Source organism: Ambystoma mexicanum, chromosome 10, assembly GCF_040938575.1.
Source record: "Ambystoma mexicanum isolate Mex_15411 chromosome 10, UKY_AmexF1_1, whole genome shotgun sequence".
Lineage (NCBI taxonomy): Eukaryota > Metazoa > Chordata > Amphibia > Caudata > Ambystomatidae > Ambystoma > Ambystoma mexicanum.
Window position 1 is genome coordinate 427,205,262 of NC_090932.1, and position 19,065 is coordinate 427,224,326.

The following is a 19,065-nucleotide window of genomic DNA, read 5'->3' on the forward strand; positions in this document are numbered from 1 at the left end:
GAGGTCAGGGAAGGAAATTCACTTGGAGGGAGGCCTCACAGTGTGCTCTTGAAAAGAGGCTACAGGAGAAACAAGAAGCTCATAAAGAATGCACTGCCCACAGAAGAGGACCTAGGCTTACAGTGGTGAAGGCGGATGATTGGGTACGGTGCTAGGAACAGTAACTAAAGGGTTATCAAGGTTTTTGAGTCTAAAATGAGTGTAAACACAAGAGATTATGTTGTCTTGGAGAATAGGAATAAGTGGTATATGAGTCGCATAGTGCCATATCAAGCAAGTGGGAAGCAGCATGAGAGTGTATTATGTAGCCCATGGTCAGATGTAACTAGAACCACGACGTCACATAATCAGGTTGATTGCTCACACATCTCTTAAACCCATTCCACCTGCGGAACAGGATCAAGTGTCCAAAGAGACAGAAAATAATTGACAGTATCCGGCTCTAGATCATTTGAGAATTAACCTGAGGAGGTCATCAATCAGGTTCAGACTATGCAATGTTTTAAGAGGCATTCAGCTGTTCTTTTCTCAAGGGCTATTTTTACAATGTTTGATGAAGGGAAGGAGATGTGTCATAATGTAGCTAAGATAATATGTGGGTACTTCTGAGCATGAGATCTGCATGGAATGTTGGAGCGTTCTATGAAGATGAGCAGCCATTGCCTCTGCCTCCCCTTAACGAATGCGTGCCTCTCTCCTGTCCTCAAATAAACCTAATAAGTTAAACTAATTAACTTGGCTCTATCATCCTTTCACCTCACTCCCAAGTTTAGCGTGAAGCAAGGAGTGCTGTAATAGGTGTGCTGATCTGTGCGGGCACTCAAAGCCAACTTTGGCACTGATCAGGCATTTACGAGTGCAGGAACTCTTTCCAACACCAAGTCCAAGGAAACAATGATAAAAACATCAGAACGTGAATGGAGTGAGCAACCTGATGTTTCTTGTTAGTGTGTGCGTTTTGTTGCACGGAAGCACCACTGTTCCAGGCAACAAAAAGGATGCCATGCATCATCTACGCTGAACTAATCTGGAAATTGTGTGACAGCTTTAGGAAACCCTTTCAATGCAGTGTGCCATCCTGAGACAGTACAGTGCCTGTACTTCCAGCATTTTTTAAATTACCTTCGAAGTGGACACTGTGTGCCATGTGATGACCTGTTATTTCAACACATTGCCTGTAACACTAGATGTCTGATTGTACTTAAAGATGGAAAGAAAGGAAACTATAAACTGTCATTTCAAGGTAGAATAACAACAGTGTTGTAGTCATACTGAGCAACCATTACTATAAACAGGTAGGACTTCGATGAAGTGGTGTGTGCAGGATGTTGGAAAGCTTGGAAAAAGTAATGCATGTTTGCTGTTGATGAGGGCTGAGAAACACACGCCGATGTAGCCAGCAGCAGGATGAGCTAAGGCCTCCTTGGCTAAGTGTGGTCAGTTGGGCTGTGTCACAGATGGCCTCAGAAACCCACGACAAAGATAGTAGATTTCAGGCATGTCATTAACGTTTTAAAGAACTGCTAAGGGAATTGTTAATACTAAGGGATTTCTCCAGCTCTCTCAACCTCCCCTGTGGGCTCCCTCCAATCTAGGCAAGGTGTCCTTAAGGCCCCCTTACCTAAGAATCTCCCTGACGTAGTCTTAAGGAAGCAAGGTAAGCCCTACTATCTAAGTCTTTCTAATCTTATTGGGGAAACCTAAAGGCTGTAGTGTTAAAGTATAGGGACTCAAACACCAAAGCAAGTTTGAGTATTTATTAAGTGAAGAGACCGCAACAGCAGGCGCTACCCTCCAAGGCAAAACACCAACTGACCCAGTTTGAATCAATAATAAATGGAAACACTCTAGAGTGGAACAATGTGGTATCACAATGCGCCCAGCACACAAACAGATCAGTGGAATACTGTAGTTCAGAACATATATAACATTCTATCTTATGTTCATACTAATATATATAACATCTAATCACAAGTACACAAACCCAACATGTAGCCTTTTCTATCTCGGTTCCTCTGATCTGTTGGACTGCCTGATGCCACTGGGGTTTTCATCCACAAGTCCCTCTCCTCTTCTCACTGTATCTCTGACTTTCTCAGTATCTCTCTCTCTGTCTCTCTTTATATCCATCGCCACCCTCCTCCCTCTGTGATCTTCCAGAACTCCCTTTTTTCTCTTACTGTAACCCTTTCCTTCCTCTTCATCTCTTCCGCCAACCTCACACTACTTGCACCTCTCTCTGTACCTACAGCCTCTCCTCTCAAGACTCTCATTCAATAACTACTGTCTGTTCCTGTGCCTCCTGTACTTACACACTCTCTTCACCTTCCTCTCCTTCTACTTTCCCGCTTCTCTCTGCCCTCCCACTGCTACCTCTTCTACCACCTTTCAGTCTATCCCCACTCTACTGTCACACACCTTTCATCACTTATTCTCACACCTTCTCTAAATCATCCTACAATAATCCCCCTCTCTCTCCCTCTATATCTCTCAGTTTTCCTTCACTCACCTTTTATACCTGCCCTCACCATAGTACACGGAACTGGTACCACACTCTCCTACACATAGGATCTTACTTGCACTCTCTCAAAACACTGCCACAACCTCCTCAGTTCTCCACTACATCACCCTCCACCTGTTCTCTTCTTCCACCACTGCTCCACCTGATTTTACCCAAATGCTTTTTAATCTCCTCTGTGCTGGCTGTACTTTTATAGCCCAGCCTTTCACCTCCCAACACTCCTCCCGGCTCCCACTAGTCCCTCTGGTCATATGCTCACCTTGGCCAATCTCTGGGTAATCTAAGCACTGCAAGGCTCTTAAAAAGGCTTTTAGCCCCACCCCCTTTTGAATCTCCATTTGCAGGGTAGCAGCTATGAGATCAGGCTGCCCATTTTCCTTGAGGCATTATTCATGAACTAATGAGTTTTGCTTGTAATTCAGTTTGGGCAGGATGCCTGTGTCTCTCCTGCTTCCCTGCAGTCCCTTCTCACTCTCACTTTGTTTTTTGTTGCCCCACCATTTGCCCAAAATCTGTTTGGGCAAGGTAGGTCAGGTGTTGGTTGTGTCATCTCTGTTCGAGAGGGAACATTCCAGTACAATAACATTTCTATTCTTGATTCCATTCCCCTGGTTACCGTGTGGGTGTTCTTGGTGGCGCCCAGGTGCATTCTGGGAGTTGTTTTCCTAAACAAGCACAAAAGCGAATTCTGGCAAGAAAAGAGGCTGATAGGCAATGTGGAAGGGGCAGTGATACCAACTGACATACAATGCACACTCAGGGGGCAGGGACAGCTCTCTTACCCTGCCTCTGGGGTAAGATTGGCTCTGGCATATACCCGGGTAGGCTGCCCACCCCAGGCCAGAGTGTTCCTGTTTCCCATGGCAGGGTCATAACCCTGTCCCTGTCATAGCTGGTTTGCGAGCAGTGGATCATTTGGGAATGACTGCGAGACAGCAGCAGTCAACAGATTGGGCTATGCATGCATGGCCATTCCATTGCTGAGTGCATCAGCAAGCTCTCCCTGTTTTATGTGGTATATTCACAAATCAGCTTCCTACTTCGGCTATTCCATCAAGCTGAACAAGTCAGGTATCAAAGTCCTCATCTGGTGTCCAAGTTGCTCTAGTGGGTAAGGTGTCTTCCTCTTGCGCTACAGCCACACTGCTTACTTAGAATCTCTGTACAGCTAGGTCATCTGGTACAAACAGGGAAAATGTGCAGCGATAAGAGCTTCACCAACGCAGGCCTGAATGGTCCAGTGTCTCCCCACGAAACATTCGAGGTGATGAATTAACAGGTTAGTAAAATTATGAAGCATCTTATCCACAGAACCTGCTCTCGTTTGACATGTTTCAGAACTCTGGGGGTAATTTGTTCTGAATCGCTGTCAATATGTTTTCACATTGATGTTTTAGTCAGTCAGAACAGTTCGCTTGCAACTAGTACACCTTAAATTAGTACACCAAGCAGTTTGAGACAGTGGAAATGGTGTTAAGAGTTGCCTTTGATGAGTGCTCTGCATAGGGTCCCAGTTCATTCTCAGTCTAATTTTCACTTGCATTCTTTCAGTCAAAGTCATAATCTCTCAGTCTTAGTCTCTCTGTCCCTGGCTCTTAGAGGTACAGTCTCTGAGCCACAGTCTCAAAGTAATAGTATCTGTCTCCCATGTCTTTGTCTCACAGTCAAGGTATTGCAGTTTCTCAAACAGTCTCTTAGTCTCAGTAAAAGTCTCTCAGCCTATGGGCCTCATTACAAGTTTGGTGGTATTTCAGCAGTAAATCCACCATAGTACCACTAGACCGTTTTACAATTACTGCCACATGGCCAGGTGGAATTATTGCCAGATTACAAGTGGTGGTATGGCAGTGTTAGTCTCCATTTATCCCCCATGCGGATTTTGGCGGAATTACTGCTGGCAGTAATTTTGCCAGCAATAATTCAGCCGAAATTGCTGTTTTTCAACAGTAAGGTGGCATAATTACCTTCAGCATTTTGCTGGAGGTTCTTCCTCCACCCCACCGCCACTAGTTGGGTGGTGCAGTAATTCAGCAGTAACTCTAGGAACAGTTTGTTAACTAGGGAGATTTTGATACGCCACAGTCATGGAAAGACCTTTTACTGCATTGCCCCAATTTGTTGTCTCTGCGTAAGCAACACTTCTCCACAACTGGCAGAGAGCGTAAGCTTCCTGGAAAGTGGGCCCTTTTGTTCTGTCATTTAAGCATATGAATTAGATGTTTATTTTTATTGTTATGCATGTAACTGTTGATTTGAACTAGTTTGTATGTAAAATGAAATCTATTTATGTATGCATTGTTAAGGTTGAAATTGAACCAATAACCCCTGATTTGGAGCAAATTGCGGGCGAAGCAGCAAATGATCTGGTGAAATATTGCGCGGTATCGGACTCATCTTTTAATTCCATTCAGATCATGGTGAGGAGCTGTTTACATGTAGTCTGAATGCTATCGCAGTTACAGTAGAGGCCATGTTTGTCCTCTGCTCTAAGATCACATAGCACTGAAATTGACTCTTGCACGAGTGGTTGATATTATTCTTGCACCCAGGGCTGTTCAGGGCACTAGTAATGAACTGAATTGGAGCCAGGTGAGTCTATTTTCCCAGACGACGAATTAACGTATGATAAACAATCCACCCTCTCCTTTGAATCTTAGTCCTAACACACAGCACACAAATTCTACTAGGGGCAGAATTCCCCTGTGAAAAAACTGGTTCTATGTCATTTGCTCAAAGATTTCTTTTTTTTTTTTTTTGGGTCGGGGGTCCACCCGAATCCCCCATCTCCTATTGTTTTTTAACTATTACCGAACCCCCCACCCCTTATATACAATTTCCCAACCCCCCTATATATTTCAATGAGTTTGTCGGTAAAGAATACTCATTAAAAAAACATCGAAATTACAACTGTCGATGAAAGAACGCTATAGCGGAGAAACTCATCCCTTGTTCTATGGCTTCTATGATAGTATTACCTTCACTGCCTGGCAAAACAAATGGAGAAGACGTTATAAAGGCAGAAACATTAGAAATCTACCTCCCTGCCTCACAAGGCCACGCTGAGGAGAAACGCGGGGGCCTTGGCTTGCTGAAATGGGCAACTCGGACATCATTTGCGTGAATAGAGTCTTGTTAGGAACTGCAGCCCAGACAGAAAAAAGATCTCGAATCTTCCATTCCAGCTGTTTCTACATCATCATCCACTGCCACTTTAGATAGATGGCTACAGGTTCCGGAACTGAGCACAAATGTTGATGAATGTGCCCAGTTTCCCTAGTTTTAATTCTCGTGAAACGGAGTCTATTTTGCCTGCAACTAAACATAGCATTGAGTTACATTGCAATGTCACATTGGACAATGGGTCTATAATGGGCCCTTCGTCTAATGCTTCTCATCTGGCCCCAGAATTTATCATGAACTTTATCCAATCGGAGGAGCCACATCCGCATCACAAGCCCTATTCACAAGAAAGACCTTTTAGCAAAAGGCTGAAAATAATTGAACAATCTCCTACGAACTTAAGTCCATTTCTCAATCATACACACATCTGCTGCACTTCTTACATCTAGTCCCTATCCTAAGAATTATTTCGGCAAAGTACATACATTGAAAGCATTGAACTGCCGAAGGTGTACAGTAATACAAACTGGGTGACAGTTATGTTTGTATCCCCAGTGATAGTGGACGGGATATGTTTATTTGTCCTTTCATTATTAAAACTGGGCTTTGGAATACATCTGCAACAAGCAGATCAGAGGCCTTCCCCCTATTTCGCACATCTGGACTCCTTAGAAGTAAAGAGAGATGAATAAGTACAGCACAGGCATGTGGTTTCTTACTCCACCCACAGTAAATCGGAATTCAGTGCAATAAAAACCTGGTTTTAATATTGGAGCAACTGATCCATAGGGTGGTACTTAGGTTCCTTTTATTAGTGCGAAACAGCAATATTGACAAGGGACCATTACTAATACATACCCACTTCTTTCTGGCTACCATTCTTTTTTTAATAAGCCCCAAATCGTTATACTAGGGGATCTATTATTTTTACAAGATACCTGGTTACTAAGGGAGTTAGTACTAGATGGCTATACATTTCTTTCACATGCAGCTGTGACTTCTAGATTGGGGCACCGAAAGGGGGGATTATGTATTGGAGTAAAGGCATACCTATCTGTAAGTGAACACTCAGAAGGAGAAAAGCACCCTAATTATTTGTGTGCCCTGGTGTATAATTTTCCTATTATCACTGATGGCAAAATGACTAACTACCTTCTCGCCAATATCCATAAGATCCTGCACGACTGGTGGCTTTTCTCTCCTCGTGGAGCAATATTTCTGACCAGGGGCTTCAATGAACATTGTGGAGGCTTGATGGAAGAAGGGTGGTACTTGGACGATTTCTGTAAAATAACCTCTTTTAAAGCTGGAAATTGTGATAAGTAACATACTACAATCTTAAAAAAGGGCCGACTATGGACAGACTTGTTATTAGAATTTGATTTGGTTCCTTCGGTTCCAAGTGGGAATTGCCCCCCTTTTGAATCTGTTACATGAAGCAACAGGAGGAGCTCTTCCTGATTGGATTGTATTTTCGCTACTTACAATATTCGCTCTCGCTGTGAAAGATATAATATTAATGTTACCCCTCTGAGCGACCATGCCATGTTCAACGTGTCTTTGCAGTCTGATAAGCTGGCAGTGAAGGGTGGACTTCCTGCAAAGGCGACTATTAATAGCCAGGGCAATAGAATTGTTTGGTCCACAGCAAACATTGAAAATTCTATGCACTTCTGGTTAATTGTGGATTTTCTCCCAAAGAAATGCTTCACAAATAAAATGGGATTTAGGAGTAATCCTGAAAAACATATGGCATTTTCCAGTTTGAAAAATGTTTACCTTCTAAAATACTACAAAGCATCAATCACTTTACGATAATGTCATGCATAAAGAGAAAAGATTACTTCACTCATACGTTAAAAACATCTGAGATATTCTCTCCAAAAGACAGATGCAAACGTATTGCTGGGTACGTAGATACTAATATAATCTAAATTGCTCAAATTGGAAGTTTATTTTTGGGTTGGTCAAAACCCATGATACAAGAATGTTTTGGTACTTGTATCGCACGTTCCTCATGGACCAATTCCTAAGGAGATTTGCTGTATTCCAGAAACTAGCTGGGGATCGCACATCAAGAAAATGTACTGGGATGATTACCTTGTTAAGCCTAGGAGTCCAGGGTTAGTGTATCCTGCTGTCCAGGAGGGCCTGGCATTTTGCCCAGGAAGCATTTTGGGTATTATAAGTAAGTTAGAGGCAACTAGAGCTCCCGGCCGACAGCCTTGCAAATGCGGTTTTCAAACAGAATCCCTTTTACTGGTCACAGCTTTTGTAGACCTTATTTTCCCACGTTTTTAAGTGTGGTGAGGTCCCTACTAGTTGGCAGTGTTCAATCCTAATCTGGTTCATAAAAACGTCTTGCGATCAGAACCAAGTAACTTGCGGCTGTTGGAAATGCTTGATTCCAGTGGTAAAATTTTATCCTCCCTCCTTTTGTGCCATCTAAATAACTAGGCTGAATCAAGCAATTTAATAAGATTGCAACAAACTGGGTTCAGCAAAGGGTGTAACACGACACATAGTATATGGGATTTACAACTACTTATTGCTGCTCCTTTACAACACCCGGATCGTAGCCAATATCTGTGCTTCGTTGACTATTCGGCAGTCTTTGAATGTGTGTCATGTCCAAGGCTCTGCGAAAAATTGGAATGGTGGGTAATTCATCCTCTACTATTGCATTTCTTAAAGCAGCTGTACACTAATACATTTGTTACCATCAGGCTATCACAAGATGGCTCCATTTCTAATTCTTTCGCTATCAACGTCGGCCTAAAGCAGGTGTGAGTGTTCGTCCCCTATAATATATATGTGGGCCCCCTAATATATAATATGTATGTCGCAGGCATGAATGACTCGCTGCTCAGGTGTCAGAATGCTCCACCTAAACTCAGCAGGTAGAGTATCTCATGGCCCTCCTACGCCGACAGCATGGTGCTGATCGATCAAACATTGCTTGGTTTACAGTGCACGATGGATGTTCTTTACCAATATGCTGCTAATAACTGCTTAAAAATAAATCCCCCAAAAACTAAGATGATGATGATGATTGGCAGGAGAAAACAACGCACTTGCTCTTTCTCTTGGTTGGTGGGCGGGGGAAAACTTAAAATCGTAGACTCCTACATCTATCTGGGATTGCCCAGTAACACACCCTCTGCGCCCTTTTACATGGAAGTCTTGCCTCCCAAAACTATGAAAAAATGGCAGGTTGTTAAAAATGTCATACTTAGAAGAGGTGGCTGTTCAGTAGAAGGTTTTCTGGAAGTGTATAAGAGGGAGTCGTCCCATGGTTAATGTGTGGCCTTGAGGTGCTCCCAGACCAACACACAAAGAGGTTTGGCAATGTAGAAGAGAATTGTCTGCGTTCTGTGCTAGGATTACCTGGTTCAGTGGCAGTGGAGGTGCTGCGATTGGACCTAGGACTTCCCTCCCTCGATTCAGTTTGGAAAATAGCATGTCAAATGTTTCTCGCAAACATTGTCTGGGCAGCCGGAAAAGAACATTCATTACTGCCACCTTTTGCCATGCATAACTCTTTTAAACCCAGTAACTCGGCCCACGCGGAGTTGGTAAACACTGTAAAGAATCATTTAGCAGCCATCGGTCTACAGAAACCGAAGCTCGTGATCATTATTCTAAAGTAAAATTCAAAACTTTGGATCGGGATCATTCTCAGTCAGTGGAGAGATTGTCATCTAAAAAGGTATGTGGAGTATATTATGCACAGTTTGCCACCAGAATAACCTTGTAGTTATCTCTGTAAGCTATGTAACCTGACTTTGAGACGTTTTATTCTTTATTTGCGTCTCAACCGTATACCTGTTTTAGAATCCATAGGTGCATTGAAGGGCATTTCTCAGAGAAAAGATTGTGTCGAAAGGGCAATTTGAGCATAGAAACTACCAGACACATTCTGACTAACTGCCAACGTTTACCTGAACACTACGCTAAGTGTTATGGGAAATGAATTACGTCAACAGACAGCATCACTTCTGACCAATTGTGGGCCGCAATATATTCGGCCCACGCACTGGTCACTACTGCTGCCTTTCATCACATCTGGGAATGGCCCTATTATAAACTCAGTGTATTATAAAGTTGTAATATTCATGTTTTAATCTATCACTAATTATTGCAATAGCTTGATGCATGATATGAAATATGTAAAAGTAAGATAATGGATTTTATATTGCAATTTTATATTATATATATTGTCATTCTCTTAACTACTTTATTTCTGCATTGCTTAATAACTGTTCTGGAGTGTTGTCTTATTTCATTTTACAAATTACAGTGCAAAAGACTTGACATTTTAGCCATACCCACTTAAATGAAAATAAATCAAAAAAATTATAAAACATTTAATGCCGGAGACCAATCTCTAAGCGAAGGACAAGGATTCGAACCTCTGTTGCTCTGCACTGCTTTGCTTTGAAGACAAATGTGTTGCCCATGAGCTATCTTCGCAGCCTTTCATGTTCTACTATTCAAGTGCATGTTCATATATATTCATCCACAAGAATTGTCCATGAGTTTTCCTTTACAACCGATTATCCTCTTTTCCAAAAAATAGATTAGCAAGACTGCTACTTGGGTACTTGATGCTGTCCGATTTCTCTCCTATATTCTATGGACTACAGGAAAAGTATTCTTGTTTTCCGTGTGGACTTCCTAATTATTTCACTTATCTTCGTAGGCTTCCCAATTTGGCTACCTGTAAGTGCTTAGGCAAAGTTTTAACATGGCAACTTTGGTTAGACAGTTGTTTTCAGGCCTTCCCCAATGGGTGATCAGAAGGTTTGAGGAACAATATGGGTACCAGGTAAGGCACCATCCTGCAAACATTCAACAGTCTCAAAATATGACTCATATTAAAATGTAGTAACTGTATAGTTAAGAATCTGTGAATTTCTTGAAGATGCCTTTGAAATCATCCACAAAAAACAAATTACATAAAAGTTAAATTCTATTCTATCAGTAAAGTTTAGCCGCAGATGATTACACTGGCAGGAGAAAAGTTCTAATAGGCCAGCAAAGCCATTAATGCAAAACTACCAGAAATAAAACTCAGAACATCCATTTCAATTAAAAATGTGATGTTTGGATATAACTTACCAATGCCATTGTGCTTATTCCAAGATGGCAATCTGTAAGGTGTGGTTGAGCTGTAGAAAACCCCAACATCTTGGGGGGCCAGGAATTCCACAAACCTGGCATTTTTAAGTATGTCTCGCTTACAGTGCAGAACAGAGGCAGCTTGATCTGAGATGTACATGATTTCCCCACTTGTCAAGGATATGGCCATAGCAAACATGTCCTACAAATCAGCATAAACAAATTCTGCTAAAATAATTGAAAACAAGAATAATTTAGATTATTTCATAGGCAACAAGTCATTATATATGTGCCCCTGGGTTAGCTTTGGTGAAATAAGATTTGCATATTTTTGGGGACAGAATATTGGTATTCACAGCAAACATGTACTCAAGCCCATAACATTAAAGGCTGAAAAATTGATGCTTTAATCTGGTATTCTAGAAGTGCATAGGAAAAATGCAGTAGGATAAAATGAGGCATCAAGGGAAGGTTGAACTGCAAGGTATGTTTAATTGAAAACTGATAAAAGAAGAAATGATGAAAACTCTGTAGTGATTTAAAAGATGAAGCCTTATAATACTTCACAAGAGTAGTTGAGCTGGAGAACTCCACATATGCTTGCTGATAAGATGGAGTTCCGGTCCGTTTCAGCACACTGAAGTGGGAAAATATCCACATCTTCAGCCTCTATAAACTTCCTGTGGCCATCTTGAGTCAGCCCATTCTTCAGCTGAAGGCTACAAAAGACTCTCCTGGGAACAATCAGGAAGTTTGACCTCATCCCAGCAACACCAGGGACAAAATCAAAGAGACCAACCACTGATGGACTAGGTGATCAGGTGACGAAAAGTAGTGTTACGCTTCTGGTTTGTGGCTACACTTTATGTCTGTAACATAACTTCCTGTGACCTTCTTGGATAAGTTTTCACACTAGGGAGGACACAGTTATGTCGAGTGGGGAGGAAGTATCATCACTTCCTCCAGCCATCTTTGATCAGGGATATCACTTCCTGCAGCCATCTTGGATCAATGACATCACTTCTTCTGTCCATCTTGTATTTCTGGCATTACTTCCTGTAGCCATCTTGGATCGATGAACACTTTCTGTGGCCATCTTGGGTTTGACAACATCACTTCCTGGGACGATCTTGAGTCGGCCCACTCTCCATCTGAAGGCCATCAAAGATTCCTCTGGGAACATCAATCAGGAAGTAATCGCCTCATCTCAGCAACACCAGGGGAAAAAGTTAGAGCTACCACCCACTGATGGACTAGGTGATCAGGTGACGAGAGCATGTGACATCAATTCTGAACTCCCTATGGGCTTCCACGTTAAGGGTGGAATTGTGAAGGGTGAAGACCAGCCATTGACCAGCCTCTTTGCTTCTTCCCCTATGAGCCTTTGCCTTTGTCTTCCTCTGTACCTCATCAGGGAGTACCCCTAGCTTGCTAATTACTGTGCTATCTATCCACACTACAGTACTAAGCTACAATGCAATCACCCCTTCTGCTCCTTGCTGTTCTTCCTACTCCCCTCTCCCTATGCTTTCTCCAACCTTGCTACTACTTCCTCCTTTCCTAATCCTATCATAAAGCTCACATCTTGAAACTCCCACTACTTCATCTCTCGTTCACCTACTTCCAACAAAGCCGATGAGCTAAACATACCTCCCTTATAATACCGCCCATAACACCTATCCACCTCTCCTTTCCCCTCTTTCTCAAGGACTCAACTTCTCTACTGTTCCTTAATGCATCAAATAAACATTGCACCATGGAATGCTCAATCTGTATGCAACAAAGCATCCTTTATCACTGACTACTTGCATGCCAGCTCTCTTCCCCTTGCAAAACCAAAAAAGGGTAGAACTGCTACTGCCCAGGTTCATTCCCAATTTTTGTCAATAAATGAAACAAAACGTATGATTAGAATTGGGGAACCTGGTATGTTTGTACTAATGGATTGAATCCCTAAGTTTGTATCCCATGGAATTGTCCAGAAAGAAAAAAGAAAAAAGGAACTCACATACATCGAAGGCTGTGGATATACATAGTTTGTATTGAGACAAAAACATCAAAACAACATTTGTGAATACATACATATGGAAAAATCCAAAATTTTCTTAAAGTGCTCTTCAGTCCATAATTGGATTGCAAGTACAAAGCATAGCCCATAGGAGTGTTTCAGTACATAATAAATTAGAAGTACATAACATAACCCAAAAGGGAAAAGTACATAATTAGCTTGAAGTGCAAAGCAAAACCCATGTGGAACACATGTAGAAATCGTAGGTATCAATGAATTAGCGCTCTTGTGGACCTGTAACCATCTAGTTCTTAGAGTATATCTAATCTAAGCTCTCTTCCCCTTGACATCCTTTCAGTCACTGAAACCTGAATTACTCCATCTCACCCTGCCACTCTGGCAGCCATGCATGACTCCAAACAACATTGTATTCACTCTTCTCATCTGACTGGCAGAGGGGCTGGTGTTGGACAGCTACTCTCTTCCCACCTCAACACCTCACAAATCTCTGATGCCATGTCTTTGCCTACCTCTTTTGAATTCACCATCTCTACCATTGCTCAGCTTCCTGGTCCCACTGGACCATTCTTTGATGACTTTGAGCAACTCCTTGATTCTCTTTACACTAAATATTGTCTCATTCTCTTATGTAACTTTAACCGTCCCCCTCCAACCACTTCTCAGAAATCTGAACTTCACTCTTTTCTTAGTGACCACTCTCTCCACTCTATCCATAACCTTCCCTCCCACACCGGGAGTAAAGCTTTGCTCTCTTATTCATCTCCACATCTCTCTCAGCCACCAATACTACTGTCACACCATTTGTTAGTCGTAAAAAAAATCATATTATGGTCTAGCCCCCCTTGGGCAACCATGTATCAGTCTTAGACAACCCTAGCCAATCTCCTATGGGGTTATGGATCACTATGCCCCTCCTTGCTTTCGTATCTCAGGGCCTTTGTGCACTGTGTTACTTCTAGATTACTCCTAACATACTCCTATAGACACAATAACATAAGACACAAAGAAAACACATGAATCGATTCAAGTATAACAATAGAATACATTTATTTATGCACAGCAAGGCATGTAATATATATCTTGCAAATAACTAATTTGCACCTTTTATACTTTTGGTGCAAATATACCATGCAATAACTATAAGCCTTACAGGCTTCTAATGCAAGCCTGTGATTCTAATGCAGCCTAATGCAAGCGTCAGCATTCAGCATTCCTCTCCAATCCACACCATTCCTCTCTCTCTCTCTCTCTCTCTCTCAGACAATCCCTGTCTGATTCCGCTTTCTATCAAACCCAAAGCTCTTTGTGAGTGTCTATTCTAATCAATCAGTTTAGGACATAAACCATACTTCCCATTTGAGCAACTATCCCCTCTCAAGCTCTGTTTGCCACCAGCCAGTCAGTGTCAGGCCTCGCTCTCTCTGCCAGATCGATCTCATCAAGGCCTTATCAGAATGCTTCCCCAAGCTCTCGATCTCCCAAAGCCATCGGATTCTGCTAGACCAAGACACCTCTCCCTCAATCTCAGAGTCAGCTCCCTCGATCTCTCAATCTCAAAGAGAGCAGCTCCATCCAAAACTCCATCTACCACCATCTAGAACCAACTCCCCTAACTGTTGGTGTTCCACAAAGCTCTGAGTAATAGGCAATAATATCCTCCTTTGGGTTCTCGTACCAACTCTTCGCGGACGACACCCAAGTCTTCTTCTCTTTTCCAGAAGCCTCCTCTGATCTCTCTATCAAAGTTTGAAATTGTCTCTCGGCCATTAAATATTGGATGGTTTCACACTCTCTAATGTTAAACTCCACCAAAACAGAGGTGCTCCTCTTCCCTGCCAAATACTCTCTCTCATCTCTTTACCTGCCTATCAGGTTCCCACCTGACACTCTCCTCTACTCTTCTTCCGCTACGAACCTCAGTGACTTCTATGGCCCTTCTCACTCCTTCTCTACTGCAACAGCGGCTTGCCTGAACCTCCTAAATATTAGGAGAATCAGGCACCTCCTTCCTTTCAACACCGGCAAGCATCTCGTAACCACTCATGTCTTCTCTAAACTGTACTACTGTGCCAGCATCCTCTTTGGTCTCTTCAACTAGGCTTTCTGTCCTCTCAACAAGAGCATTAACTTTGTGACCAGGACTCTTTGAACTCCCTCATTTCACACCTACTTTCTCGTACAGTCACCAGGCTGGATGGCTGATGATGCAAAACAGAGGGAGATTTAAGTTTCTTCTTGTGGTTCACAAATATATCCATGGTAAGGGACCACTGTAACTATCCTCCTCTATCCAATTCTACAAGCCTTCTCATAACCTGCCCTCTTTAACTACCCTTGTGGCACCTCACCCTCCCTGTGCTTCCTCTTGCTTCTGCTCTTTCTCTCTTCTTGCTGCACTTGCATAGAATTCTCTTGCCCCAGACATCTGATTAACTGTCCAAACAGATCTGCTCAAAACCAAACTAAAAGGCTACCTCCACACTTCTGAGTTACTATCTTAACCTACCTCTCATCTGCCTTCTAGCAAACATTTTTCCCTTGCCTCAAACCTGCCTCTGTCCGTCACCTTCTCTGCCTCCACACTAGCACTTCATCCATCATGTCTGATCTTGGTTGTCCTTTATCTATGCATAACCATGTCTTGTCTTCGGTGACTGCTCCATTTACTCCCCTCCTCAACCAGGTCAGAATGTCACTCAAACTCACCCCATATTAATAGGGTCACTGCTTCCCATCAAATCTCATTTCTTATCTATTGTACAGTCTTTTGTGTTCAAAAGAGCATTGTTCCTCCCTGCATGCAAATAACTAAATAAATAAATAAATAAAATGATTGTTAATGGCAGCAAAAGCCTTTGTTTTTGTAATTCTGCTCACACCGCTACTTTCCAGCCTGGCCGCAATTTCACCTAACTTCAAACTGAGCAGGGGCATGCAGGATTAAGGTCTGACGTGTTGTGTTGGTGTAAATTCTTATGTTTTGCCGGGAAGCTGCTGCTATTAAATATCTACCAAACTAACCTAACCCAAATTGGAGTCTGAGTCTGCTTTTTCATCATCAGAAGGAAGATTGCAACCCACAAGAAAAAACTGTTTTGACTGCAATTTTGGAATAAGGCAAAAAATTGCTGCAAAGGTTTATGACCAAGCACCTGCCAATGTACTTCAACTTCGCTCCATATTAACTGAAGGAAAATGTAGTTTGATATTTAATAAATTAATGAAGTGGATATTCACAACTGATGAGTAGTCCTTGCAAAATATATGTTTTCATTAGCAATTCAACCAATTAGTTTGTTTCTATTAATTAAAAGTAACGGGAAGCTATTTGTTCTCAAAACATGTAATAAACAGCATTGCACATGTCTGTTTGCTCTTAGTCTATGCACTCAATTTCCCTCTCTCCACCCACCAACCCTCTCCCAGCTCTCGTCCTTTCCATTCTGTTTTGCCTTCGTGCCCTCCCTTCCATCATGGTAATATTAGAGCATGTGAATTCCTATGAAGCTGCATCTCCATTATGTTCATCACACTCAGAGGATGATGACCCAAGGGAGAGGGGATTCCTCACTTTGTGGTTGCATCCTCACACCCCTCCATCCCAGGCCAAAGCACTTTAAGCAAGCATTTACTAGAGCACAGATGCTGCTGCACTGTGGGCAAACAGCTATGCCTTACCCTGATCGTGGTAAACATATGGGGGAGGGGAGAAGTGAATGGTGAAAATCTGGTGTGGAAAGAGAAAGAGAGAGGAGAAATAATTTTGTGTGAGGTGGTAGTGTGTACACGTGGATCAGCAGTATGGCAATGTATGCATTTACATGATTAGCTGCACTCGCACATTGGTTTTCAAAGTGTGATTTGATAACGTGCATATTATTCATTGAATGGTTTTGCCAGGCCCATTAGAGCAATAAACTGAAAGATTATCCTGTAGCTCTCATCATGAACTCATACTTTCTTTAACTCTTTCACTAACATTAGGCCTGTTTTTAGCTTTTCACTTGGAAGTCACTGACGAGCATACATAAAACAAAAGACAACCAACCATTTCAATGTTATCATTCATACGGGGTGTAGTTTTACAAAAAGCAGAGACAAGTTGTTTGTCTCTAAACAACTGGTACTTAAGTCCAGAAAATAAGACCATAGATGGAGGTACACTTGATCAACTCATTCGCAGCACTACCCTAAGACTATTGTCAAATATCTGGTTGATCGGGTCAACCTATTTCAGCATTTCATACAAGGCAGACAAGGAGCACCACGACCAGTCAGTCTGCACACTTCATACTTCACTTGACACACAGTTTTAGTGTGATCTCTATACTAACTCCTGCTGAGTACTCCATGCCTGGTCTTTTAAGTCCATTTATTTTTTGTATCTTCTTTAGTTCTTCTGGCAAGACTATTGTAAGCACTCACTTTCCTTTACATAAAAAAAACATATGTTTTACTGTCACTCTCAAGCTTCAACTTCTCCAGTTTCCCATTGCAATCTCAAATGCTAACAGTTTACTGCTGCTGAACAATACTTCCCTCCTATGTGGTTATTTACACACATACTGTGCGTGCCTCTTTAATGATGTCTGCATCTTCCTATATAGATTAAAGAATGTAATATCACCACAGTATCCAAATGAGTTCTCTTACATTTCCATAAAAACAGCCACCAATCATGTGTTTAGAGAATTCAACCCAATGATACTCAGTGGTTTAGTAACACTGATTACAAATTTACATGGCAAAGATCTGCACGCAACTCAAATTCACTAATGACAATAGTTTTTAATTTTACAGCAGTCAAAATCCTGAACTGTTACCACTGATGCCGGAGTATCTCGAACAATGCAACTGGATAGCGATGACTGCGCTCAAGGAGAGCTGCAGAAAACATGGTGCATTTCTATAGAACCAAACATTGTGAGCAAGACTGGTGCATGCAATGAATGACTGTGGAATGGGCTGCTGAAAGGGAGGGACTCTGTAGAAGCTCAGCTGTATTCCAAATAAGTAGGTCAATCGAAATGGAAAGATTTTTCGATGCAAGAATAAAGCAGAGCAAGATGATCTGAGGACTGAAGAGCCACAAACGTTTTGTGGTGGTAAATGTGTGTCAATCATAGTGATGAACAAAAATGCAAAAGCATTCATTTTTAACATCAATACAACACACACGCCTTCCAAAGCAATGAATGGCAAGAATACTTACAGCATTTTTTACAGTGTATTCAGAGGTGAGGTTTTCAATCTCGCCCAGTGTGTAAGAGGAAAAATCCAGGCAGGGGAGACGACTTTCATTGAGCAGCAGCAGCTTATAGTAGTCTTTATTGGCTGCACAGTACACAATAGGTATTACAATAAAATACTCCAGCTAGGAAGAGACACATTTTGCTGTTTGCAGTTCACACTGCCAAATAAATGTACTTCAGTTTAGGAAATGTGTTTTCTTGGGATATAGTACAAGGAGACATTGATTTTACCCAAATCAGTCGTCCATAGTTTGGCTATTGGGTAAATAGGCAAACAACCACCTAGGAGAGGGGGGTACAACCTACGGCTCTTAAAATGTTTTGGACTTTGACTCCCACCACTTCTCACCAATGACTATGCTAGCTTGAGATGATGGGAGTTATAATCCAAAACATTTGCGAAGTCAAAGGTTGCAGGCCTATGGCTTCCATGATGTCCTTGACATACAGACAAACACATGGAGCCTGATTCATGGAAGTGTTTTATAATGGCGCAATCGCATAGGAAAACATTCCATTAATCAGGCCCATGGTCTCTGAAAAAGGGGCACCAGCAGCTAACCATTCAAAGCCCCTGTAGGCAAGTACTTACATCTCAAGTGTCTAATTCAACGAGGAGACAATGAAGAAATGTTATAATTTATGGGAAAGAAAAAGAAGAGGAGGGGGAAGAAGAAGAGAAGTGAGAGGTGCAGTTAGGCAGGGTTGAAAGTGCAGCATATTGGGATAGGGAATGAAAGAAAGTTGGAATGGGACAGAATGACTATTAAAAGGATTGCTCTTACTGTTGCATTAGCTTTCAAACATACATTCGATACCGAAGAAAAGGAAAATGAAGCCCAAACACATGAGCAAGGAAAATAATGCATGGAGAGGATGCAAACAAGAATACAAAAATACTATGAAAACAACCAAGAATCATAGTTAAAACATGCGTAAGACACAATGAGGAGAATAGTGGGTATATCAAGTGCATGCAAGCAATAGTAAATGTGTGTTAACTAAATTGAGGAAGTTGGTAT

At 41.9% G+C, this 19,065-nt stretch overlaps 1 protein-coding gene across 1 annotated transcript in view; it reads right to left on the reverse strand.

Moving 5' to 3' along the window:
• The window catches only part of LOC138492881 (period circadian protein homolog 2-like), a 344,827-nt gene that overhangs the window by 285,979 nt on the left and 39,783 nt on the right, over positions 1 to 19,065 (reverse strand). The window contains 2 exon segments of the mRNA XM_069620199.1: positions 10,763 to 10,964; positions 18,004 to 18,125. Coding sequence (XP_069476300.1) covers positions 10,763 to 10,964; positions 18,004 to 18,125 — 324 coding nt within the window.